At 39.6% G+C, this 27,351-nt stretch overlaps 5 protein-coding genes across 7 annotated transcripts in view; 1 reads left to right on the top strand and 4 right to left on the bottom strand.

Moving 5' to 3' along the window:
- The window catches only part of LOC107048927 (calcium-activated potassium channel slowpoke), a 114,071-nt gene extending 104,788 nt beyond the window's left edge, over positions 1-9,283 (bottom strand). For both annotated transcript variants that reach the window (XM_029125894.1, XM_029125895.1), the window contains exon 1: positions 6,907-9,283. In XM_029125894.1, the coding sequence (XP_028981727.1) occupies positions 6,907-7,215 (309 nt within the window). In that variant the 5' untranslated portion in view covers positions 7,216-9,283. The remainder of the gene's footprint in view (positions 1-6,906) is intronic.
- A 195-nt stretch (positions 9,284-9,478) lies between these two features.
- On the top strand, positions 9,479-15,739 carry LOC107048924 (set1/Ash2 histone methyltransferase complex subunit ASH2). The gene is made up of 9 exons (XM_015272372.1): positions 9,479-9,604; positions 9,745-9,900; positions 10,926-11,104; positions 11,268-11,440; positions 11,966-12,140; positions 13,018-13,226; positions 14,313-14,771; positions 15,133-15,384; positions 15,452-15,739. The coding sequence occupies exons 1-9, from the start codon at positions 9,582-9,584 to the stop codon at positions 15,554-15,556; spliced, it is 1,731 nt and encodes a 576-aa protein (XP_015127858.1). The 5' UTR covers positions 9,479-9,581; the 3' UTR covers positions 15,557-15,739.
- LOC107048926 (bolA-like protein DDB_G0274169) lies at positions 15,547-16,950 on the bottom strand. The gene is made up of 4 exons (XM_015272376.2): positions 16,729-16,950; positions 16,420-16,631; positions 15,921-15,989; positions 15,547-15,863 (listed from the first exon to the last, which is right to left on the bottom strand). The coding sequence occupies exons 1-4, from the start codon at positions 16,748-16,750 to the stop codon at positions 15,783-15,785; spliced, it is 384 nt and encodes a 127-aa protein (XP_015127862.1). The 5' UTR covers positions 16,751-16,950; the 3' UTR covers positions 15,547-15,782.
- A 777-nt stretch (positions 16,951-17,727) lies between these two features.
- LOC107048925 lies at positions 17,728-19,931 on the bottom strand. Of its 2 annotated transcripts, XM_015272375.1 has the most exons (4): positions 19,768-19,931; positions 19,629-19,689; positions 18,689-19,562; positions 17,728-18,350 (listed from the first exon to the last, which is right to left on the bottom strand). In XM_015272375.1, exons 3-4 carry the CDS (start codon positions 19,534-19,536, stop codon positions 17,942-17,944), a joined length of 1,257 nt encoding a protein of 418 aa, XP_015127861.1. In that variant the 5' UTR covers positions 19,537-19,562; positions 19,629-19,689; positions 19,768-19,931; the 3' UTR covers positions 17,728-17,941. The 2 variants fall into 2 exon arrangements, with proteins under 2 accessions (XP_015127861.1, XP_015127860.1); XM_015272374.1 differs by having other exon boundaries at positions 18,689-19,689.
- A 374-nt stretch (positions 19,932-20,305) lies between these two features.
- On the bottom strand, positions 20,306-27,351 carry LOC107048923 (cadherin EGF LAG seven-pass G-type receptor 1). Its single transcript, XM_015272371.1, has 5 exons — positions 27,188-27,351; positions 26,413-26,553; positions 21,581-26,156; positions 20,638-20,743; positions 20,306-20,464 (listed from the first exon to the last, which is right to left on the bottom strand). The coding sequence occupies exons 1-5, from the start codon at positions 27,258-27,260 to the stop codon at positions 20,375-20,377; spliced, it is 4,986 nt and encodes a 1,661-aa protein (XP_015127857.1). The 5' UTR covers positions 27,261-27,351; the 3' UTR covers positions 20,306-20,374.

Below are 27,351 nucleotides of genomic sequence, written 5' to 3'. Positions count from 1 at the left end.
TCCCTTCAGAGTATTTAACGAGATATACTAATTAATGGTAGTAAGTCTTGCTAATTGTTCATTTGCTTCGCTAACATATGGCGTTGGAAGGAAATGCTAAGGGTTTTTTTTTCACAGCAACGCAAAAAAGGCCATTCATTATGAAATCCGGTGACACTGTGATTGCTGATTTCACGTGACTTCATGCAATCATTGATTTTATATGATTGCGCGGGATTTTTTGGTAATTTCGCGGTTTCAAATAAGTTCAAATTTTCGATTTCATCGATTTGCGGAGGAGAAAACGCAGGGATAGGCAATAATATTAGATTTTGGCAATATTAAAAAGAATTATCTCGGTATATTGTTCAAAGTTCAACTGTATTTACCAGATTTAAAATATTACGGAATTTATTAGCTAAATTCTTCGATTGATGGGAAATAAAATATTTGATAATACTAAAGTGTAATTTTATATTTACCAAGCTAATTCTAACTTTAGGTACTGGCTTTCGATTATCCAAATAATCGTCAGTCCTCCGACCTAAATTATTGGTTGATAGAATATTTCGAAATTTAAATGTACAAATTGATGGTTACTTTAATATTTTAAATTTGAAGATTTATGTTAAAAATTGACATGTATAATTGGTTGATATCCCTATCACTGGATGAACATATTAATACAAGAAGGCTCAAACGTGAGTTACAAGGGGGCTAAATCTAGGGATGAAACCATCAAAGTGATGCCATGAGAATCAAATAAATAAATTTGTTTCATTCGTTCGACCAAATGTCTATTTCTACCGCCGTCAGAACATCCAATGTCGTATGGGAGATTCTCAGAAAATATCGATTGTTGATGTTGTATTTTTGTTTTATTTTTTGTCTTTTCCCGCAGACAGTGTCTCTATCGATAACACGATGTTTCGATACGTCCTGAGGATTCCAGGAGGTCGTACAAAAAAATACGTACTTGTTTTCACCGATTTGTTTTTTTCTATGTGAAACATAATACACGTAAATGGACTTACGTAGAAGAATACACCACATATAAGTCGAAAAATTTTCTTTCTCTTTTACGTATTCAAAAGGATCTCATGAGTTGCTGATTTCGTGATTTCATGAGATTTCACCGATTGCAATCACTTGAAATCGATGAAATCTCAGGATCTCACTGAGTTCACATCACGAAGAGAAATATTCAGTAAAAATTACGGAACTCACAATTCACTCACCGATTCAGATAAAAATTACGGAACACTCGGAAAAAATTCCATAACAATTCCGTAAAATTTCCTACAACCACATTTCGCTCAGGAATTACGGAAAAGATACGTAATTTTTATTGAATATTTCTCCCCGTGTTGATTTCACAAATGAATGGCCCCTCGGTCGAAGAATATTTTTGTCACAGCGTTCGTGAACGGATTTCAGTGAAGTCATGTTTTTTTGGATTAGGATCACTAAAAAAAAGAAGAAAGTCTCACTTCTCCGTCCCCAGCCGCAGAGAATAATTTCGATATCCCTCGTATTTCGGTCGCCATGACGATAAAACGTCCCCAGGAGGATAGAACCGAGCTTTTCCTCTTCTCCTTTCTACAACTAAGCCCGATACACTTTCATTGCTTGGAAATTTACGAGAACCCTTCCGGGCAGGACGTGCGACCGACCGCGCCCCCTATAAATGTAGCTTCCAAACTGGCGAAATGACTTTGTCTCTATCCGTGCTCCTACACGAAACGAGATTGAAAAAGAAAACAATGGATTTAAAAACTAAGGAGACACATCAGTGGAGTGCACACACGCACGGAAAATGTAGAAAAGGGTGACCCCCTTTTCGTGATGACAGCCTGTCTGAACTTCTGCGTTACGCATAACTGGGTCAAATCCATGTGACGGGTTTTCCAGTGGGTATAAAAATAAATGAGGAAGAAAGTATTAATATTTCAGCTGAGAAATTATATGTGAATATCGGGGAACTCTGGGGCTGCAATGGATCACGCTGATCACGCGACATCGCTCGAATTTGAGAAAGAATTCTCTAATTATTAATTAAAAGATGAAGAAATGTACATTTCAGTCTCAAATGATGTGAAAAATGATTGCAATGTAGAAAATTCGCATCGTAGGGCCCTGTTAAATGTAAACAAATGCTTTCTTCAGACAATTGAAGACTTTATTGGTTAGAAATGTGGAATCATTGTTTAGATGACGAAGAAAAAGAATTTATTGATGTGTAATAATTCTTTGTAATGATTCTTTGAATCAAATAAATTGTGTATTTACTTCTAATGAATGCCCTATTGATTCCACACAATTGAAGCTTTATTATTTAAATAAATATATAAATGTCGAACAAAAATATTGTAGAATTTAATAGGAAAATTTCAAATAAAGAGTTTAATTTGGTGAATTTTTTTAAAGAGTTTGAGCCTCAAGCTTCTTGAGTTTAAGCCGGTAAATATATTCTTGAATTTTCAGGACAGTGACACTAAATGCGATTTAGGGGGAAAAAAATCATGAAATTTCAGATTTCACTGGAAATTCAATGNAAAGGCACCTTAGATAGTTTTGCCCACGTTGCGACAGTCATTAGCCCTGGCAGACAGTGCTATTACTGTTGCTAAACCTACTGTGTCCCGACGCCTCGGTTTGCTCAAGGTTTCTACGTGACAAAACAACGCCTGCAAACGATTGTAAAGTTGTCATTCATGATTAGATGGAGAATTTCAGTGGCAATTAATGCGGAAATTAATATTTTTGTCGTCGCATTTGATGACATTTTTTCATTCGATTGTCAATTTGGAGTAAGTTACTGTGATAACCCTGACAGTCTAATGTGCGCCGAGAGAAATGATTTATTTCAATTAAATAAACTTCATTTAAATTGAATTATTGTTTATGTGGTGAAGAGAAAATTATTATTATTCATTCATTATTATTATCATTAATAATAATCATAATCATATTATTATTATTATTAATTTAATGTAACTAATAGTATATTTCATCACACGGAGAGAAATATTCAATAAAAATTACGGACCGCTCCGAAAAAATTCCGTGACAGTTCCGTAAAATTTCCTACAACCACATTTCGCTCCGGAATTACGGAAAAGATACGTGATTTTTATTGAACATTTTTCTCCGTACAGTAGAATCCTTAAAAATCAATGGATTATCGCACCAAGAAATGATGAAAATTTTTTTCGATGGAAAACTGTTGAGTGACTGATGAAAGTGTCATGCTGATTTCATTAAGAGAATGACCAGGAGGAGAGTGAGAACAAAATACAGCAAGTGACAACGTCGCTCACTTGGCGACGTGTAACTCGATAAGCCGTACAAGTCACTTTTCAAGCGAAGAGAACTGCCACCACCTCCCTCGGCGACGTGTAACCCACTTACTAACAAGTATATCATTATCCAACTTGGTTTTTTTAGAGTCTGAAAATCTCTAGTGATACTACCATCAATTCTTTGAAAAAAAAATTCTCATGCCAGCTTCAACTGCGCTTTCATCCCTTCAGAGTATTTAACGAGATATACTAATTAATGGTAGTAAGTCTTGCTAATTGTTCATTTGCTTCGCTAACATATGGCGTTGGAAGGAAATGCTAAGGGTTTTTTTTTCACAGCAACGCAAAAAAGGCCATTCATTATGAAATCCGGTGACACTGTGATTGCTGATTTCACGTGACTTCATGCAATCATTGATTTTATATGATTGCGCGGGATTTTTTGGTAATTTCGCGGTTTCAAATAAGTTCAAATTTTCGATTTCATCGATTTGCGGAGGAGAAAACGCAGGGATAGGCAATAATATTAGATTTTGGCAATATTAAAAAGAATTATCTCGGTATATTGTTCAAAGTTCAACTGTATTTACCAGATTTAAAATATTACGGAATTTATTAGCTAAATTCTTCGATTGATGGGAAATAAAATATTTGATAATACTAAAGTGTAATTTTATATTTACCAAGCTAATTCTAACTTTAGGTACTGGCTTTCGATTATCCAAATAATCGTCAGTCCTCCGACCTAAATTATTGGTTGATAGAATATTTCGAAATTTAAATGTACAAATTGATGGTTACTTTAATATTTTAAATTTGAAGATTTATGTTAAAAATTGACATGTATAATTGGTTGATATCCCTATCACTGGATGAACATATTAATACAAGAAGGCTCAAACGTGAGTTACAAGGGGGCTAAATCTAGGGATGAAACCATCAAAGTGATGCCATGAGAATCAAATAAATAAATTTGTTTCATTCGTTCGACCAAATGTCTATTTCTACCGCCGTCAGAACATCCAATGTCGTATGGGAGATTCTCAGAAAATATCGATTGTTGATGTTGTATTTTTGTTTTATTTTTTGTCTTTTCCCGCAGACAGTGTCTCTATCGATAACACGATGTTTCGATACGTCCTGAGGATTCCAGGAGGTCGTACAAAAAAATACGTACTTGTTTTCACCGATTTGTTTTTTTCTATGTGAAACATAATACACGTAAATGGACTTACGTAGAAGAATACACCACATATAAGTCGAAAAATTTTCTTTCTCTTTTACGTATTCAAAAGGATCTCATGAGTTGCTGATTTCGTGATTTCATGAGATTTCACCGATTGCAATCACTTGAAATCGATGAAATCTCAGGATCTCACTGAGTTCACATCACGAAGAGAAATATTCAGTAAAAATTACGGAACTCACAATTCACTCACCGATTCAGATAAAAATTACGGAACACTCGGAAAAAATTCCATAACAATTCCGTAAAATTTCCTACAACCACATTTCGCTCAGGAATTACGGAAAAGATACGTAATTTTTATTGAATATTTCTCCCCGTGTTGATTTCACAAATGAATGGCCCCTCGGTCGAAGAATATTTTTGTCACAGCGTTCGTGAACGGATTTCAGTGAAGTCATGTTTTTTTGGATTAGGATCACTAAAAAAAAGAAGAAAGTCTCACTTCTCCGTCCCCAGCCGCAGAGAATAATTTCGATATCCCTCGTATTTCGGTCGCCATGACGATAAAACGTCCCCAGGAGGATAGAACCGAGCTTTTCCTCTTCTCCTTTCTACAACTAAGCCCGATACACTTTCATTGCTTGGAAATTTACGAGAACCCTTCCGGGCAGGACGTGCGACCGACCGCGCCCCCTATAAATGTAGCTTCCAAACTGGCGAAATGACTTTGTCTCTATCCGTGCTCCTACACGAAACGAGATTGAAAAAGAAAACAATGGATTTAAAAACTAAGGAGACCCATCAGTGGAGTGCACACACGCACGGAAAATGTAGAAAAGGGTGACCCCCTTTTCGTGATGACAGCCTGTCTGAACTTCTGCGTTACGCATAACTGGGTCAAATCCATGTGACGGGTTTTCCAGTGGGTATAAAAATAAATGAGGAAGAAAGTATTAATATTTCAGCTGAGAAATTATATGTGAATATCGGGGAACTCTGGGGCTGCAATGGATCACGCTGATCACGCGACATCGCTCGAATTTGAGAAAGAATTCTCTAATTATTAATTAAAAGATGAAGAAATGTACATTTCAGTCTCAAATGATGTGAAAAATGATTGCAATGTAGAAAATTCGCATCGTAGGGCCCTGTTAAATGTAAACAAATGCTTTCTTCAGACAATTGAAGACTTTATTGGTTAGAAATGTGGAATCATTGTTTACATGACGAAGAAAAAGAATTTATTGATGTGTAATAATTCTTTGTAATGATTCTTTGAATCAAATAAATTGTGTATTTACTTCTAATGAATGCCCTATTGATTCCACACAATTGAAGCTTTATTATTTAAATAAATATATAAATGTCGAACAAAAATATTGTAGAATTTAATAGGAAAATTTCAAATAAAGAGTTTAATTTGGTGAATTTTTTTAAAGAGTTTGAGCCTCAAGCTTCTTGAGTTTAAGCCGGTAAATATATTCTTGAATTTTCAGGACAGTGACACTAAATGCGATTTAGGGGGAAAAAAATCATGAAATTTCAGATTTCACTGGAAATTCAATGGAATTCGACACTGAATATTCATATTAGATTGGAAGTTCAGATCAATTAAGGAATTCTCGTATTTATGCCCCTTAAAAATCTGGAATTTTACTGAATTTTCAGTGAGACTAGACATTTCATGAAATTTTTTTCCCTAAATTCAATGTCCCTGCCCTGAAAATTGGTAGTCCACTGTCCATGAAATTTCATTTTTTTCCAACAGTGTAGGGACAGTCGAAAACCCTTCTACTATGTTACCATAGTATCTCTCCTACCACCATGCTAATATATACTACTATTTATATACTATTTAACCCTCGAGTGGTTGCACCTCTCCACCAAACGTATCTGGTCGCGCTCCCATTTTGAGAAAAAAAATTTAAAAAATGACGTATTTATGATTAAACGAGTAACTTTGAACTTCCAACTAACAGCTAATATCAGCATAAAACGAGAAACGTGAAAACATTATTCAAAAATTGATTTCCATTCGGTGCGAAAATTTGACATTTAGAGGTTAAACACAGAGATTTTGACCGAGTCGAATTTTTGAGGATTTTTAATTTTTGATCGGTGCAGAGATGCACAGAACAAAAATTGTTTAAATGTTTGACATGGTGGAAAGTAGGAATTCCAATTTTTTCCGATTTTTTCTCAACAACGTTTCAACGTAAAAAATAAAAATCGAGACAGAACGGGGCTCACGCCATGACGCGACCGACGGAGGGTTAATCTCTCCATGTGGGATTCTGCGCACGCGTCAGGTGCATAAAACTCCACTTTAGGCACAAGTGCTGAAAACGCGCTTTGCGGCGCTCCCTCGCACGTTAACCAATTTAGGATTGACGATAGCAATGCCTCAATTAAAAAACAAAGAATGACATCACTCACCAGAATTCGTCCAGTGGTAGTCTGCCCGGATATGAGTTCACCGGCCCAGTCCTTAGCCTCTGTCATAAAAGTCCCCTCAAACTCCTTGCCCTGTCGGGCGGCTTTTTGCTCCTTCTGCTTCGGATCATTGGGAGCAAATTCAGGCTCTTTTCGACACCAGAGAAAGGCGAATGCACGCCACAGCAGTACGATAAGGAGTCCAGCGAGAAATGTGAATATACTTGATAATAGGAAGCACCACCATTTTCGTTCAGAGAGGCAGTCGTCTACCGGAGGCCGCTCGGTCGACCCGTCGCATTCCGTCGTCATTCCGGCAGATCTCTGCCCCCCGGGTCACACATTCACCGGCCCCTCCGACCAGCCACACGCAGTAGACGTTTGATTCGATGATGCTTCATAATTTGTATCAACAGCCCAGCCCGAAATATTACACCTTATTCCATTCAATTGTAATCATCAACTATTTGTTTTGATTTTCACCACAAAACAAACTCAATCAAAATAAACAATCCACTAGTTATTATCAACTCGTCGTCGGATAATTCTCTTCCTCGTCACACAACACCTCACTATCAATAAAATATACCGTTTATTTCAATTAATCACCTGAAATTTCAACGGCAGAGTGCGACATTAGGATAAATGTTACATGGAACACATACACAAGTATTATATACACATAACCGAGTGAAGTGAGGACCCCGCTTGCGCTTTCCACGTCTAGCGTTGACCCGGAAGTCACACGGTTGCGCGAGTCGCCTCCTGACAGGCGAGAAGCCCTCAAAATTTCAGATTAGACGATAAAAATTGGACTCCAGTAGGATAAAAGCCCCATTCATCAGCGCTGAATTATCAAACAGCCAAAGCTCTCACCCTCAGCCCTCAGCCCTCAAAATGTACCTGACGTACTCAATTCTCCCCCATCCGATTGAATTTTCCAATTTTAATGCGAAAATTACTGTTAGAAGATAAAAACTTTAAGTATCTCGTGACAATCCGCACTGGCCTTCGCGCGTGGCGAAGGAGGTCGCCCGTACGAACGGGGACGAGGAAACCCTCCACTAGAATTTTCACCAACACAATCCACACATTCACTCTACAACACCACCTCTCCGCACTCCTTTATCCATCCACCTTTTAGTACAAACCATTCCCCCTTTATCCTCTTGTAGTTTTCTCCTACTCCAGTTTTACCACCACCACTGGGGGGGGGGCTCTCCCCCACGGCAACAAGGGTTTATTGTCGCGAGTGGGGTTACCTAGCTCGCCCACTGGTTCACTGGTGGATTTCAACTCCCCTCTCACCGAGGACCTCGGGGCGAATTTAATTTCAAATTGTCAATCGGCTGAGTAAACAAATGTTAAATCGCCGTTTTTTCCTTCACTCAATTTTCTTCATCCACTCGCAATCATCGAGGGGCTTGCACTCGGGGCTCAGGCGATGATTGATATTTTCTTTTAGAGCTTTAATGTCTTCTATCGTTCACTCATCCATGCCATCGCGAAACGCGCGGGTACAAACCAACGATACGAAACGAGTGGTAACACTACCCTCTGGATAAAAAGTTTTTTCACGTACACTAACACAGTCTGTGGCAATCAATACGCAACAATGGTACTGCCACCAATAAGCTCGGAGCTTTTCGTGACGTAGGGGCTTGATGCGCGCCCTCTCGAATAATTCACGTGCAACCCCACATGCTTTGACATTTTCAATTCTATTGTTTTGGTGTTTTGGGGGGAATTTGGGGGGTTAAGGGGCTCAGCTGGGCGCTTTTTGGGGTTTGGTATCGGTGACCTTGGGATTTTTCGAGGGATTTGTCGGTGGGAAATTTTTTTTCCGGGGCTTTTTGAGTTTATCGGGGGGTTGGGACACCCCTGAATCACCGAGGACACTCGAGTCACTCCGAGAGGGGCTTCGGTACGCGCCGGCGTTTGAGCTTTCTGTCACCTGCGCGTGCACAACATCCCGTTGTCTGAGGTGAACTACTGGGGTCTGAGAATTTTTTTTTCCACCACTGGGACTTATTCGGGGTAAATTTTCAATTATTTCTTCGGCATTATTTCGTCGTGACGTGCACTATTGACTTTTAAAGAAGATATTTCTCGTGATACTTGTGGTTTTTATTTTTTAATTGACTAAAAATGTTCGATACTCGATTCTCTGTTAAAGACACCGGGGATTGATGGAATATTTGTTTATTTCTAGACGAATTATTCACTTTTTTGGCTGGAAAAACACACTCGGGCTCTGCTCGGGGATTTATTGTTCATTCTTAGTTTTTTTTAAAGAGGTTGAAGTGATATATTTTTTTATTGAAGGTTAATGGAACTATCCAGAATGTCGATGAAATCCTCGAGGACGAACGATCGCACATGGACTACTAACGATAAACGAATGCACGGGTCTAGTATTTAGAATTTTGAATGGATGCAGTGCGCATGGACAGACGGCGCTCGACGCAAGCGTCAGAATTGCCGCAACGTTACGGCAGTAGTTCAATACTCATCTCAAAGATGGCGGTGGAAAAATGATGAATTTTCATTTTTCGTCGATAAAGCAGGAAAAAAAATTGAGGGAAAACAAATAATAGAGTTGTTGTTTTCACTGTTGAACTTGGGATTTCCGGGGGTTTTTGTTGTTTATAATTAATTGTGGGAAGTGGGTCTGAGTCATGACGGACGAGAAGATCGTCAGGTGAGTGGGGAAGTATTGGAGAATGGAGGAATTATCTGAGGACCAGTTTTTAGGCCATTGTGGCCACTTGGGGGAGGTTATGTACATTTATTTATTTCAATAATTGTTTGATAACGATTTTTGGGGTAATTCTTGTTTAGCTCCACTGAGAAAGTAGAATCAACGGAGAGCAATTCGAGTAAAGAGAATCAGAGTGCTAATGCCGATGATGAGAAGGAGAAAACTAAGGGGGAAGAGAACGGCGAAAAGGGTAATTGTAGGGGTGCTTCCAATGGGGATGCTAGCAATTGTTATTGGTAAGTCAAATAATCGTATGTAATACCACAAGAGCTTCAACATTATCACTTATTTCCCGATAGGTTCGTTGCAAGCAAATGAAGGAGTCAAGTTTTTCAGGTTAAAAAACCACGAGTGCGAAGCACGATTATTGGTGTTATGAAAGCTTCTTCCAGGGCGTTTTGCGCTTAAGAGGGACACACGGCTTTTATCAAGTACCACAAGTACTTGATAGGAAATTTCAGCAATTTTTTTCAGTTTCTTTCTGTCAAAAAATCTAGGCGTGAAACACGATGAAATTCTCATTTTTCAATAACATTCTTTTTTATTTAACAGAAGGAATTGAGTGATTTCAAATTCCATACGCTTGATTTTGCGGTTATATCGAATACACAAAACAAATTTCGCATCCCATATACTTTCCAAGAACAAGAAATCTCTATTCACCTCTTTTTGTGTTTTGATCTCTATTGTAGAGGGTACATTATCGTAACATTCAACTAAATATCTCTGTAAATACCAAGCTGAAGGGCTTCGGAGGATGGCCAGTCGCAAACCCCTTGCGGCAAATCACGTTAAAAATTAACAAAAATGAAAAATTGTAGGACTAGACGAGCTTTAACGTGCCAAAAAATCTAAAAATGCCAATTTCCCACCCACGTACCCTCAATCATTATCGACCCTTTGTACAAAATTGACGGACGAGAAGATCGTCAGGTGGAAGTATTGGAGAATGGAGGAATTATCTGAGGACCAGAAATCTCTATTCACCTCTTTTTGTTTTGATCTCTATTGTATAGGGTACATTATCGTAACATTCAACTAAATATCTCTGTAAATACCAAGCTGAAGGCCTACGGAGGATGGCCAGTCCCAAACCCCTTGCGGCAAATCACGTTAAAAATTAACAAAAATGAAAAATTGTAGGTCTAGACGAGCTTTAACGTGCCAAAAAATCTAAAAATGCGAATTTCCCACCCACGTACCTTCAATCATTATCGACCCTTTGTACAAAATTCTAAAATTCCCATCACAATTATTCCAGTGGGAAGGACAGGAACCTCAATATCGCAGAATTATTATGCGCCAGTTGTTCGAGATGGTTTCATGAGTCATGCATTGGTTATCAGTTAGGCAAATTAGTTCCATTCATGATGAATTACATATTCATGTGTAAGAATTGTTCTCCAACTGGTCTCGAGAGTTTCAAGAAGAATCAAGCTCGTGAGTACCTTCCTTGAATCCTCTACTTAATCATTCCGTACATATGTGCGAAATATATCTATAATTTGCCTGTACGGTTCGCTCTCCAATGAATAAATGACAATTACGATTATTCCTATTTGCTGAAGAAATACGAATTGATGACTTTGTATTCACGCTTTAGAATTTCCACAAATGTGCGTCACAGCGATAGCTAACCTTCTCCAAATAGCTCAGAAGGATCCAGAGCAGCGAATGCTGTTCAATAAAGACCGAGATATCATTCCATTTATCGAGTTACACTGGGAAAGTATGACGACAATGCCCAGGAGAGTTACACAATCTTGGCATGCAACAGTGAGTTTAGTTTTCCAATTTAAGGATGTCCAAATATCTTTAAATTTTGTGTGGAACACCCTGTCAATTTAGAGATTTCCAATCATCGAATTCGTCACTTCAAATTTTTTTTCGCATGAATAAACCAATGGAAACTGTTTAGAATTTTTGGCTGAAATTTCAGAAACACTTATTGGAAGTTTTCCTCAGGCTACGGTTTCACAAAGCTAATGGAAACTAAATTTTAATTCAATGATTCCATGGAAATCAATAGAAATCAGGAAAATTCATATAAATATAATTCATATAATGTATAGCTCATTTTAATTTTTTTTATGATTTCCAAATGCTCCCCTGCAGGTTTAAAATGGAAAAAGAAATTTAGACTTTGAGAATTCAAATAATGAAATCATTGCGAAATGTTCGGCATCCAAGGGTCAATTACTATTTTTTCAAATGATTTCAACGAAAAAAGGCCAAAGTAGTCGCCTATCCTCAACTCATTCATCACGTCATCACTCATGAAACCTCCAAAATTATTATCAGATCCACAGAGCATTGTTGAAGGACGTTGGAACTCTCTTCACGATGGATGAGAACAATACCGATGGACAGTTGTTCGGGCTAACAACGCCAGACCTTGTGCTCATTAAACCCAATTATGAGGCTATGATCAAAGGTGGACATTTGAAGATAACTGAGATGGGAGTGCAACATGTCGGTGAGTTCATTATAATGCTTTCCAAAGTAACTCCACATAACTCTTTAATGACTTAGGATTTACGGAATAAACTGTGAAAAACTTGGATTTAATTTCGAGAGAAACTTCTTTCGACTTCAATTTCGAAATAACTTTTTTATTCTAGTTCATTTTCCCCCCGATGTCCCCCAATTTTTCGGATCAATTGAATGAAGGAAATTGAGAAGCATGAAATATTCTATAATGCGAGGGGCCATTCATTTGTGAAATCGCGCTGTCACTCAGGACTGAAATCGTATGAAATCATGAAATCAGCAACTCCTGAGACCCTTTCGAATACATAAAAGAGAAAGAAACTTTTTCGACTTATATGTGGTGTATTATTCTACGTACGCCCGTTTACATGTACTATTTTTCACATAGAAAAAAAAAACAAATCGGTGAAAACAAAAAATTTGCTATGAAGAAAATAAATTGACAGTTTTATTAAGGATTGAAACGCCTGAATTTTATTCTCTTCATGATTTCATCAGGAGGATGTTTTGTCAAAGTCAGAGATGATTTTTGTGTCAATTATTATTTTATGCCTCACAATGAATGAAGTGGCAAAATTATCAATTTTAATGCATCAATTAAAACAGGATGGCAGAAATTTTTGGATAATTTCGTGCAGTACATCGCGAACAGCTCGCTTATCTTATCAGTTATCACAGTTACAAAGAAAAAAACATTCATACGAAGAACGGAAATCGATTTGTTTCATTTAATCGTGATGTTAAACTACAGTAATGAAGTTTGATGAAACATTTGTTGATTTTTTTTCCTTCAATTATTTGTTGATTAATTGTTTATGAATGAGTGATTTTCTATAATAACTGCTTATTTATTTATTTGACAGTACCGTTGGGCTCAGGGCTCAGAGGACGAAATGCTAAGCGCAAACTCCCGGGGGAGGGCACAGGGACTGGTCCAGGGAAGAAGGGACGAGGATCTGATCTATCCACTCCAAAATTACCAGCTCATGGATATCCACTAGAGCATCCGTTCAATAAGGATGGGTACAGGTATATTCTGGCTGAACCCGACCCACATGCTCCATTCAGACAGGTGAATAATTTCATAAAGAATTGAACATTAACTAACAGTTTGAGAAACTATTATGTCAAAAAAATTTATTCACAGAAGTCATGAATTTCTAACGTTCTTAATTGTTTTTACATCCTCATAATGTAAAATATATCACAATTTCCATTGACTGGAGTTTACATCACGCAGGAGTCCCTAGAAATTATGAGTGTGCAGTCAAACAAGCGGATAATGGCATTTCTTATGACTGAGTATAGTTATTGTTGCTAATAAAGTAGCAATTTGCTTCCGTCTGGATTCTCTTTTTCTTAATTATTGTTTCACAATTTTCTTCTATTTATTCATGTCATAGTACTATCATCAATTGAAATATCATCAAAATTTTGCGTGTTATTTCATCCTGTCAAATAATTCTACATTTGACAGAACGAATTGATCAAGGTTTAATCAAGGTTTAATCAGTGTATAGCCGGGATTTGATCAGGGTTTATTCCGGATTTAGCCAGAGTTCAAGCAAGGTTCTGTCAGAAGTCAGTCGAGACCATGAACCAATATGAATAAGTATTCAACATAATAGACTGGTATCTGAGTTTAATAGAGATAGAGATTTTTATATAAAAATCTCATGACGGTATTGTGCAACTTGATAAGCAATGATGCTGTTCCCACCATTTTTCAACTCTATTAAGAAGGCGTTGAAATATAATTTTCAAGCCCTGGTTTAATTGATATTACTGACGATTCTTTCAGTAATCGAAAAAAAAAACGATTTTCTCTTTCAAATCGCATAAAAAATGTGCAGTAACTCAACAACGAATAGTGCGACCTCCACCATATTCTGATAGAATCAAGAGGGTATTGTTATAAATTTCTTAAACCATGACTGATTCCGTTTCGCTGCCAATTTTTTGAATGATCGTTGAAAAATGGATTTTTGTGGAAGAATATCTTAATTCCTTGGAATTCCATTAAATTCACTTCCCATCCAATTCAATTAAAGTAGAAAAGCATTTCACTGGAGAAAAAAACAGCCAAAGTACTTGGATATCCTTATTCCTTGGAATTCGATTAACAGAAGCCATGTTATTCTCCAATTATTATTCCTAGGAATTCGATGAAAGTAGTGATTGGGCAGGCAAACCGATCCCCGGGTGGTTGTACCGAGCCCTGAGTCCGAGCACAGTCCTCCTAGCCCTTCACGATCGAGCACCTCAGATGAAGGTAGCAGAGGATCGACTGGCCGTGACTGGGGACAAGGGCTACTGCATGGTGAGGGCGACCCACAGTGTCTCCAGAGGGACTTGGTACTGGGAGGCGACCATCGAGGAAATGCCAGAGGGTTCAGCAACTAGACTTGGCTGGGGACAGGACTACGCGAACCTCCAGGCTCCCCTGGGATACGATAAATTCGGGTATTCCTGGAGGTCCAGGAAAGGCACGAGATTCCATGAGAGCAGGGGGAAACACTACAGCAATGGCTATGGCGAGGGTGACACTCTAGGGTTCCTCATTATTCTGCCAGACACCTATGACTCCTCGCATATTCCTAATACTTATAAAGATCGTGTAAGTATCAGACACGCAAATGCGTCAAATGACCCGTCATATGACGGTCACATGAGGACAGATCTGGCCACTATTTTATTAAAATCAAATAGAAATACTACTTGAAATATATATTTCAAGTTGACAAGTTGACTATTTCGGTCGATCAAATAGTATTTATTTACACATTTTTTTGAAATTGAAATAAAATAGTTATTTGATATTTCATTTCAACGAAACGGAAAATGAAATAGCACTTACTATTTCATGTTACTATTTCACTATTTTATTTTATATGAAATAGTTTTTTCTTGAGAAAAATTAACAAATGTGAAATAATCTGAACTTCCTAACAATTAATGACTTGATGGGTTTTTCTCAGCCTCTAGTTAAATTCAAATCCCACCTCTACTACGAAGAGAAAGATCAAGTTCCTGAAGCACTGAAGACACTGAAGTCCCTTCCAGGAAGTAAAATATTATTCTATAAGAATGGAGTATCTCAGGGTGAAGCTTTCGTTGATATGTACAGGGGTGGCTACTACCCAACTATTTCCATTCATAAAAGTGCAACAGTTTCAGTAAACTTCGGGCCTAATTTCAAATTCCCACCGCAAGACGTTACCTTCCGAGGGGTGAGTATTGACAAAAATGTGAATGCGCTTTTGATTAAATTCTGATTCAAATAATTTCTGTATTCAGATGTGCGACAAAGCGGAGGAAGCAATGGCCGAGCAGTCAATGGCAGACATGCTCTACCTCAATGAGAACGAGGGAAAACTCAGACTGGACACGTACTCTTTATGACATTAATGAAAATTTTTATTTCAATTTTTCATTGAGTTCTGCATTAACTTAAAATCAATGTCATTAAAAAATTGTGATTACAACTGTTCTTGAAGTTACGTAAATCATTGTGGATGATAATTGTATTCGTGATCCTCGTAGATTTTGCAGTTTTAGTAAACGAGTATTGAACTGGATGATAAATGATGATCTGCAGAAGTTTTAATTGTTTCCTAGGATTACTTATTCATTTACCAAATCCTCCTCTGCATGCCGGACTGGGAGAGACTGTCTGACTGCTCTGTTCCCACTGGGCTGGTGTTTTCGCCTGTCATAAAAATAACTTTACATGTTTCGCCTGGGGAATAGAGTAGTTATTACTTACTACAATTGATAAGGCATGCACTCCATTCTCCAATTCGTGCTGGAGCAATTCGTTGACCATTCGATGTCTCTTCAAAACAAAAATAAAGTTATAGGAATTACATGAATTTTACATTTTTTAGAGAATGAATGAAATATTCTTCCACATTTTCTCTAGACCTGTTAGGATGGAATTTTGAAAGTTCTTTATGTTAATGAAATAGATAATAATAAATTAACATAAGAAATTCAAGAAAATTGAATTGACCGTTTTTCATCAGTTGACAACAGAAATTATTTTTAAATAGTATTTATTTGACTCCAACTATTTAAATACTATTTTATTTGCGATGTTCAGTAACTCCAAAATAGTAATTAGTCATAAATATTTGAAATAGTATTTCAAGAAGTAATTTATGCCTTAAAAATATTGATATTTGGGATTTAGAGATAACAAATCGTTACACTTTGCCTCGCTAAATTCCTCTGCTAAATCTAGAAAAAAAAAATTCAATAATTACTTTTATGAGAGGTTGGTCACTGAACTGCTCTGACACCACGACGACTTTAAAATGCGTCTCCGAGCCCTCGGGAACATTGTGCATATACGACTCATTGAATATTTCTAAAAACGATGGGCTCAGGCCCTTTTCCAGTTTCACCCTGATGGAATTCTCAATGGGCTTGTCAACTCCAGTCATCTTGGTTAGCGTTCTTAGAATAAGCGGAATGCCTGGAATAAGTTATGACGGAGACATTTTCAAATGAGATCACAACATGCGGCAATATTTTGACGAATATAACCTAGATTCGAAGATGTGTGAACTTACTTCGATTCGGAAATTTATTCATTGATTGTCGCTCGAGAGAATATATTCATTGAATTGTAAAGTATCGTTGAATGAGATGATTTTCGGTGTCAAATGGGGAATATTCACATGCAACAAGACTCAGAATTATTGAAACTTTTCCGCGATGGGTTGTCGTTAGGTTAGCGACCTACAGATGTTCCCTAGTGGAAGAACATAAGGTGGAGGCGTAACATGCCTGATCAGAATTTCGGATCGGACTTGATCAGTTTCTGATCGAGACCTGAACAGAATTTCCACTCGGGTTGGCCCGAGGTGAAAAAAAAATTTTTCATTTTTGACTTTTTCAAAATACTCTTGAGAGTTCTGAATAGCCCGTCGCGTGAATCATCGGAATCAACGTTCCCTCGACGAAAAAATTCGATTTTTCCGAAATTCGACTTTCCCGCTGAAAAAATCCAAAGTTTGACACTTTGGCCCCAGATAAAAAAAAATTGTTTTTCATTTCTACATTTCTGGAACCTCCGAGTGTTTCATTACGTTTGTTCGTCGTTTGTTCGTTCGGAAAACACTGCCATCATTTTCAATAATTGCAATCTATTTTCTCAGAGGTGCTATATGAGGGGCTATAGCCTGTCCCACGCCTGAGTCACTGAGCCTCGCCAAACTCAGGCTCATACAAGCTTGTTCCCATCGTCAGCCTATATAATTCCTACCTAAATTGATGAACTTTTGAATATTAACACACAAAAAATGTGAAAAAACAGCATTTGAATTTTTACTATTTTTCCATCAACCACTTTTTGACGGTAATGAGATGTGTTAATTCAAATTGCTTCTTTGCTTCCGTACATTTGTTTCATCCTATCTACCAATCAATTTATTTTAAGAATTTTTATATTTGGGACTGATATTCAAACGTGCACTTAGTGCTACGGCCTTGTTCGCGCGCTCGCTACTCATCCCCTTCCACGTGGAATGTTCGGCCCCCATAGGTAGTGGGGATAAGATTGCGAGTCAGAGGGTTAAAGTACTTTTCTTATTGCATTTCCTTTGGTCCTGAGTCTGAATGGATGAATAAATGCTGCAGGCAGGGAGAAATTTTTTTTTGTTACAAAATTTTTATCGATGAACTTAAACTCCTAATTTCTAATCATTTAGATACTATCCTAGAGATCAATATACAGATGAGGAGAATATAAGAAGAGATATTCCTCTGGATTAACAATGTCACTCATCGTAGCAATCTATCATGAAGTTCAAGGAGCGCTTCGGTCATCCTCTCTCGGTAATTTTGTCTCCCGTGAAACTGTCCCAATACCAAAGGCCTCCTGTCATCGAAAAGAAGAGAATCTATGTTCTCACTCTCTCCTTCGAATAAATTGCCAATCGCCTGCGCCTCCAGCAACATCAAGGGAGTGTTTAAAACGCCATGCAGCATGCAGAAGGTTCGGAGTTCTTCGATTGAATCGAGAAAAACTTTCAGAGGGAATATCCTTTCTGGGTCCAGACCAGCATCGGTCAATGTCTTCGATAAATGGTCATGGTAGATTTTGAAGAGTTCTGGCCCATGTTTTTCTCGGAGTTGTCTCGTTGTTGAGAATTGGAAGAAACAGAGAATGTCGTGGGCTGGGGGATTATACCTGTAATTTTTATGAATTATCAATTTTTTCCTCTGACTAGTCTGACGGAGCACTTTCGCGCGCTTTTGTCTGACGTGGGAATAGACGAGGAAGGCGACAGGCTTTCGAGATATTTGTGAGACCCAACTTTCGAGACATGACGTCACGAGATGTTTGCCTTTTACATAAGGATTCTAATAGGTTTAAGCATGATTGAAACAAAACGATGCTCATCAATGATCGAAGTTAACATCCCTAATACTTTTTCGGGCTGATGATATGAGAGGAATTGCGCGCGATGGATTAATGAACTAGAAAAAAAACAGTACATATATATCACATGAGAAATCGTCCGTTACCTTGCTAACTGAAAATCAATCAAACAGCAAGCATCAGGTGTCCCCCCCTCGCCATACTTGAACAAGAGATTATTAGCCCAGAGATCTCCATGACAAAGAACATTCTTCAACTTCTTAGAAGGTCCGAGCCTCTCCACATGACTCTCCGCCATACTGACGATCCTCTCCTTGAACTTGATCTTCTCAGTGTCACCAAGGCTATCCAATAAATCAATCATAGCGAGGGCTCCGCCGACAGCAGCTTGCAATCCCCGGTGACCCCTTCCTTTGAAAGAATACAGAGTCTCGTGCATGCAATGCGGGAACTCCTCGAGCAAATTCTTCTCGGACAACTCCTCAAAAATCATTGATTTCGCGTGAAATTTCGCGAGTGTCGTCAGGACAATCTTGCAGTGATCAAAATCAAAAGGATCGAGTTTATTCTTCATGGTGTACCCCTCCGCCATCATGTCCTCGAGGACAATGACGTCCCCGTCGAGACCAAAGAAGTACTCTGGAATACTGTACTGGTCCAAACCCCTCAATACTTCAGGAAAAAGTTCTGTGTACAACGCAACTTCCTTTTTGAAGGACCCGAACTCTTGATTGACCTCCCCCTGCGGACTGTCCTCCGGAGGCGGAATCTTCGTGAAAAAATTGATGATCCTGGTGTCGGGAGGTGAATCTGCAGAAGAAACGGTCGCTTTCAGGGTGAAGTACTGTCCCATGAACCCGGTGGAGCCGTCCATAGGGACCAGCTCGTACTCCACGAGGGAATAATCCTCCATTTTTTCCTTCAACAGTTTCTTTCTCACTATTTCCAGACACTCCGCTTCGTCCAGTACACTATCCTTATTTCGATTCCTCATGTTGTCTCGACGATGGCTATTGCCCTCTGATGATAAGAGAACTCGTAAAACTGGAACTACCAATTCAGGAGGGAAAATTTAATCGCACTTACGTGTCTCAACTCGTTGGACAAAAGAATGAGAATTCGTACGTCTCAAACAGAAAAGTGTTTCCTGAAAAATGTTGAACATTGTTCAAGCCCGATATCGAGCGGCAATTGTTGAATTTGTTGCATGAATTACTCTACTCACATGAATAACCCATCCGCCAACAAACTACTCTATCTAATGATGCCAGTCGAAGTTGGGGTGATGCCAAAAAATTCAAATTTATATTTCCCCAGATATTTGCCCAGGTGACACTCTAATGCGCGTTGATGCACTAGCGATAAGATGCAGACTCAAACTAATCTTCAGTGTTAACATGAATTTATAGTACTGCTCAAACATTTAGTCACGTGCATTGAAAATAGAATTAATTAGGTTTTTACCAGCCGCAGCGGTTTGCTATTTCCTCCTTTATTGGTACTGATTGATGCTAATATTGGACGTGATTCGCGGGTTTACTGCACGTCCATTGAGGATGAATGATGGAGTTTCTCGGTTGCAATGAAACAGGCAAATGATTTATGTTTGTTGATATCATTGGAATTTTCATTGTTTGGGAATTAAGGAGGCAGCAGAACGTTTGATTTAAACATTTTTATCGTCAAAATAGGTGCCTACGTAACTCCGACTTAAGTCCGACTTGACTTACAAATCCTACGGAAAGAAAAGCTCGAGATAAGAATTTTCTGTAACAAATTTGTCATTTATTCTTTATAAATAGAAATTACAATCACTAGTTCACTTGATAGTCTCAGCACTTGTCTTCGTGGCTCTTTCCATTGCTGTATGTTGGATCGAAGGAAAAAACTGTCGGTCGTTGGGGAAACAGCACCGCGTTATCCTTGAAAATGAAACATGTGCTCGATAAACTTGACGCGTGGAAAACTTACGCAATGCTAGAACTATTCGCGACGATTAAATTCATGATTCAAGTTCAATGCTGTGTGACTGTTGACACAGTGGTTCAACTTGGTCTCATCATATGAGAGTTATGGGCGTTATTATTATACTCACCAATTGATTTATCTCAGCATCTTTTTCTGTTACGAATGCGGTATTTGCGTAGCCGAAGTCGGGATTTTCTTCGATGCCGATTAGATCGGAATCACCACTTCGACGGCTGAAAGAGGAAATTAGAAGAAATTTTCACCAGTAATAATGGATGGATCAATGACGGTGCTCCGGCGGAGATCCAAGCTGAGCAGCGTTCAGCGTGGTTAGTACTTGGATGGGTGACCGCTTAGGAACACCATTCCATAAAGTGCAATAAAATATCTGAGTCTAATATGAAATAACATGTGATCTATGCTGTATTCACGCCTTGCGTATTTCGTTCACGTGAACCCGCCTAAACGCGAGGAGCTAGTCACTTACGAAATCATTGGACCACTCGACTGGAAATACAGGAAGAAATCACCCTCGATCACTCACTCAATGAGCGCGGCGCCGCCCGTTTCCGATTTTTTTATATTTTAGCGTGTTTCTTGACGCTTAAAAATTCTGAAAAAATTAGAGTTCCTAATTCAATCCTTTTATTCAGCGTTGGCGTTGTCCATTTTTTTATCGGGTAATTTGTTTAGCTAAAAAAGGAAAGAAACATCGAACGGACAGAAAAGCGGCGCCGCGCCACTTGCGAGTGAGTCCCTGTCGACCCCGCGAGCGGCAGTGTTGCTGCATTCACTGTTACCCTTGAAATGCGCGCATAGCGGTAAGCGCCAAGATGACAACAGCGCGCTCGGTTTAACCCAGCGACGCGGCGCTAACCGTGCGACGGATGAAGACTGGCGGCCGAGCGCGAGTGATCGAGGGTTAAATAAATTACAGTTATACAAAAGTGTTTTCTGCATTCTTCCTCCTCGCCTGAATATATTGCAGTCTAACATTTAATTATTCCTCGGCCTGCCCATCACATGTCTCAGCAGGGGTTAATTTCACGACATAAATAAGACAAGTTTACCTGACATTGTCATCGAAATCCTCAGACTTCTTCGAAACATTCCAAATAGGATTCGACCCGGCTGTAGCAAACTGATTAGTCGTAGGAACCACCCCATTCTTCTCCTTTCCAATCTCATCCTCCCCGGTCTTCCAATCCACCGCCATTTTATCCAGTCTCTGCGTCAAATTCCTCGTCCTGAGGATGTAAATCACAAAAACAGCGATGGTACTGAAGCCGAAAATAATGGTCAACGATAGGAGAGTCCAGTAAGCCCTGTCCTCATTGTCTGAATCCTCGGGGGAGCTTCCAGTGGGCACATCGCTCAGATAAAGCCCTCTGGCTTGAAGATTGGCTTTCAGATTAGTGACCGTCTGGAGATCACTTGACGCTAAAATAATGGCGTCGGCATCTATAGGGAGATTGTCTTTGGAGTTGATGAAATGCGTCGTCAAAGTCGTCATATTATCCATCACATGATTGTTAGCATCGACACTGCTCTTGATATCATCGACATTGCAGATGTACCCGAAAGTCCTCGAAAATATGTCAATAATGAACAGTTTCTCCGCACTCACGAAAGCCGCGTTGTTCCTCAATGTGAAGACGACTCTATTACTCTTGGAGATGATGTATATTTGGACGGTTGTTTTGTCAGAATGATCGGCTGTATCATGAGCGGCAATATCTAATTTGAAGAATCCGGCCATGTTGCTGGTGGCTGAAAACTTCAGCAGAACATCTCCTTGTGAGGTATCCAAGGAGAACGGATTCGTCACACTAGCAATCGATGAGTCTGATGTCGTTAAGCTGCCTTCCATCAGTGCATACCTCACCGTGTCATTCAGATCAACATCTGTAGCTTCGACAGTCAAAATGACTTTATCAAGAACATCTTCAACAGCAACTCCACCTGAGTAGAAGTGGCTTTTGAATACAGGAGCATTATCATTCTCATCCAGAACGAAGACTGTGATATTGAGGACAGCTTCAGGTCGAGGATCGCGAGGAGGTCCGTCACTATCTGCTGTCGTGATCACTAATATGTTCATCTTCGCCTGCTTCTCACGATCCAACTCTTGTGCTACTGTTAGATTCCTCGTGGATTTGTCCAGAGCGAAATACTTGAAGTCCCCGGCTTTATTGTCGATGAAGTAGTAAGTCGGTACAATGTTGGATCCATCATCGCCAATGTTATCGACGGCTTCGGGAATGATTGTCCAGAAGTCCAGACCAGTCTTATTCTCCTTGATCCAAACATCCCAGTCATTTTCTTTAAATTCCGGTCCCCTGGCCGAAACGAAGATGATCGTGTGCTCCTGAGAGACTTCTCGCGGTGGATCTCCATTATCCTTGGCTGTCAGAGTTATCATGTATCGACTATTCTGTTCAACATCAGTCGGCCATTGCTTCAATTGCAGCTGAGCGGAATTCTTCCCAGCCTCGATAATTTCGAAGTAATCATCTCCAGTTGGACTTGATACTGAAAATACTACAGTTCCGCTGGCGCCAAAATCATCATCAGTGGCGTTGAAATCCGGCAATGGTTGCTTGTCATAAGTCTTCAGCTTTGTGTGGAGGGTCTGGTCCAGGCTGAGGGGAATACGCGTTCCCCTAGCTGGGAACTCAATTACAGGGTCATTGTAGTTGTAATCAGTAACTTTGATGTGGTAGATTCTCGTGTCGTTCAAGGGTCCTGGGAAGGTTCCATGATCCTGGGCGTATACTTCAACCTTCCACGTGCCATAGCAGCCTTTCAGGTCACGAGCAGCTGAGATAATCGCGCTCTTTAACTCCTCAGTTTCCATGCTGAATAAGTTCCCACAGTTCTTTTGAACTTCGCTATTTCCGTCTACTAGCGAATTGCTCAGAATTTTGTAAGACACTTTGGTGTTGTCTGTAGCAGGATCGTCTTTATCGTCTGCTGTAATCTTTAGAATCCTCGTGTTCTGCTTCTCATTCTCGTTGACCTCCTTCGCAGGATCCCCAAGGTTCGGCAACTTTGGAATTTGGTCGTTTATGTCATCCAGAATCACTGTGATCTCCTTGTCAATCGCATTTGTATTCCACGTGATCCCAGTCTGAAGATAATTATCCCTCAGTTTTAGGTTCAATGTGTACCTAGGCTCTCCAAAATCGCGATCCAAAATATGATTATCAGTCAAGTGAACTCGAAGGACTCCGTCAAATCTACTTAGCTCGAAATACTGGAAAAGCGCGGGATAATTCTCGTTAATCAGGTACGATACATTATTGTAAGGACTCGTCCGATCACCATCTGACCCGTAGATAGTCACAATTTCCGTTCCACTTGCGGATTTCTCTAGAATGTGAATCGTAGAATTGAATTTATCGTTAAGGAGATAAGGAACTTCATCGTTCATGTCGATGACGTATATCGGAAGCGTAAGAGTCGTATTGTTTTCGCCATCAGATGCAATGACTTCGTAGTAAATGTATTCGTATTTCTCTGCATCAATTGTTTCATTAGATTTCACTCTGATGGTGCCAGTTTTTTGGTCGATGCTGATAAGATCGTCCTCAGTATTATTGACAGCTTTGATGGAGTAAGAAATCTTATTGAACTCGGGTCCGTCAGCATCAGTAGCAGTCACGGTACCAATCAGAATATCAGTAATCGCATTTTCAGTTACTCTGAGCGCTTCAACTTCATTGAAAACAGGCGCGTTATCATTGATGTCTATAATTTTCAGCGTCAATGAAGCGGACGTTGAGTTATCGTTGTGAACAGTTTTAATATCTGTCACGATGATATTCAAGAAGATTACATCGAATGCTTCGTAATCAATTCTCCCTTTAATAACGATCCTTCCTTCTGCTGAACGATGATGTCCTTCAGGGTAAGATGCTGCTATCGCCAAGCGATCTCGGTAGAGGCTCTCATTTACCGGAACTCCATTTTTCTGAGCTGTCGTCTTGTCCCAATCGATGCTAAATACCAGATCTGCATCGGTGTCTACGTCGCTCGCTTCAATGATTGCTTCAACGACTGTTCCTACAGGCTTTTCTTCGATCAACGATGCAATCTCCTTCGGCAAGACGAGCTTCGGAGGCACGTCGTTAACGTCAATCACCTTGATCGTCAATGTTGCATAGACTTTATGCTTCACAAGATCTGAAGCCATCACTTGGACAACAACAATTGGCATCGTCTCGTAATCCAAGGCATCGTCGATTGCTGTTGAAATTGCTCCAGTGGTTTCGTTGATAGCCAAACCTTTCTGAGAGATCAATTCGTGGGTGACGCGGTCATCGACATCCCTGTCTGTAGCTAGCATGGTCGTTATTGGATGTCCCCTCGGCACATCCTCAAGTACTTCGACCTCGACAGAATCGTTCTCGAAAATCGGATACTCATCGTTCCAGTTAGTTAAGTTGATGGTGACGGTCCTCCTGCCGATGTGCGTCCTGTTGGCAACTTCTACAGCTTTGATTTCGATCTCCATGTTCCTCCACTTCTCGTCCTCATAATCCAGTAATGAAGCGTTCAGAACTGAAATCGTGAAGGTTCCTGATTGGTATCCGCTGGTTGGGACGACCACGAAAGCTGAGCTCCACTTATGCTCTGAATGATCAGTCAGGCTGACTGAGTATTGGCCATTTTCAGCGAGATCTGGATCAGTGATGATGATGGATTCGGGGAAATCTAAGGTCATGTACGTCGCCTCTTTGATGGCTATCGTCAGCTCTTGGGGGGTTATCACGGGGCTGTGATCGTTCACATCTTCGACGATAATCACTATCGTACCTTCAACCTTCGAGGTGATGTTCTCTTTCTCATAAGCAATGATGGAAAATCTGAAGACCTCTTTCTTCAAGGTGTCGCGATCTATGGGATTGATCGTGATCTTTCCTGTTTTCGTCTCGACTGAGAATAGATCTCTCTCTTCTTGCTGTTCAGGCTCTATTTTGTAGTTTATCTCGGCGTTTATCTGAATGTCTCCGTCAATCGCTGAGACCGCGAAGGTGTGAAGGGTCTTCTCGACTATCGATTGCGACGCTGTTAGACTGCTCCACACGGGGGGCATGTCCGGCATGTCAATCACTTGAACTACATTTAATAAAGTCCCTTCGTTTTTCCCACTATCTGTAGCCTTGACTTGCAGCGTGTACGTTGTAATCTTCTCGAAATCTAAAGGCTCAATCACGTCTAAATGAACTTTCATCTCATAATTGTTGCTGGGAATGAGTTCACGGGTGAATTCGAAATTTTCTGATCCCGATTCCGGCGTTGAGGTGAAAGTGATTACCGTTTGGTCTATCCAACCGTCAGCATCGCTGATGCGGAAGGAGCAGTTTGACCTGCCTGAAAAATTTTCTTCGATCGCACATGTTCGCTCAACTGCCTGGATCACCGGAGGATTGTCATCAATATTTATTATGTTCAGGGCAACATCGTTACGGTCAGTTCCAACAACAACTTCGAATCTGTATTGCCGCATTGCTGGAGTCTCGTAGTCCTGCTTCTTCGTAATGTACAGGTCCCATTTTTTAGTGGCTTCATTCTTTCTGAACTCTGCGCCAAGAATGAAACTTTGGCCGGTTGAAAATGAACCGAGTTGAGGCTCTGTTGAATCTGTAGATTTATACAAGAGTGAGAAATCGTTCCCAATTTTCGAGGTTGTCAAATATACGAGAAAGTATAAGAAATTCTAAGAACACCGCTTGGCGTTCAACAAAATGTGCGTATATTATCGTGGACTCGATACAATAGTAATAATGGAGCGTCCGTATGTCCACGCTCGTGTGCGGGTGTTTATAAAAGCATGATTTGTGTCTGTTTTTTAGTGGAAAATTTGGCTTGTCTTCTTTTCATTAGCATCAATACGCACCTTCGTAATTAAGTTGTGCTATACAAACTGCATGTTCGACTTCCTCCTTGAGTTCAATGTTTGTTATTACACTTGAAGAACTCACAAATTTTACGGTATCGTCGATAGGGTCAGGTTTCTCAAAAGGAGGTGAATTCCAGTCTGAAAATGAGAAGATTAGTGAACGAACGCCGCTTGCATCATCCTCATGTACAGTAGATACTCCGTAAATGAGTTCGCTTCTCTAAGATTTCAGTTGGGGAAGGTGACTTCCCCCACCATTAATAATCTAAACGGGTGTAAGTAGTGTGTGGGCTTCTCTGCGCTACAGGAATGCGCAGTAGGACCACTCGCGGGACGGGAGTCTTTCTCAATTAAACCGTCAACGTTTGAGTAGGGGCTTCCCGATCACTTAAGGTATATCCCAAGACAATCGGAACCAAAAGTTAGTCCCTATGGATTAATTATTAGGTATCGCCTCAACGAGGTTATGGCACTCACATGTCAACCGCAAATTAAATTAAAGTAACGAAAGTCGAGCCCAAGACTTAATACAACATTTATCATGCTATTTAATCAAAATGATGTTTAAAAATATGTCTTCATCAAAACCGCAAAAAATATGGTTATGGCACAAATAATTTCCGATTTTGAAATAGAAAAAAGTGATCTCTTAAAAATATTCGTCATTTTCACGCAAAATAAGCCAATCAAAATTTTCACGATCATGAAGCTTCCGTTAAAAGACAACAGTTTTGTAAAAGATAATAGATATTGATTGGAAGGTATGACTCACTCGCTTGCGAACTTGTGATTAAACCTATCAATAAGCAGGGGAATATTAATCCATGTTTGGGCGCAATTGTCATAATGATTTATTCACTTTTGCCTGAAATAATTTTTCCAAAATCTTCCCATGAAAGTGACTATTTTGACGCCCTTTCATCGACTATCACTTCA

This window comes from Diachasma alloeum, unplaced genomic scaffold, assembly GCF_001412515.2.
Source record: "Diachasma alloeum isolate Michigan unplaced genomic scaffold, Dall2.0 Dall_scaffold_00198, whole genome shotgun sequence".
Classification (NCBI taxonomy): domain Eukaryota; kingdom Metazoa; phylum Arthropoda; class Insecta; order Hymenoptera; family Braconidae; genus Diachasma; species Diachasma alloeum.
Note: the sequence above shows the minus strand (reverse complement) of the source record. Positions and strands in the feature narration are given on the sequence as shown.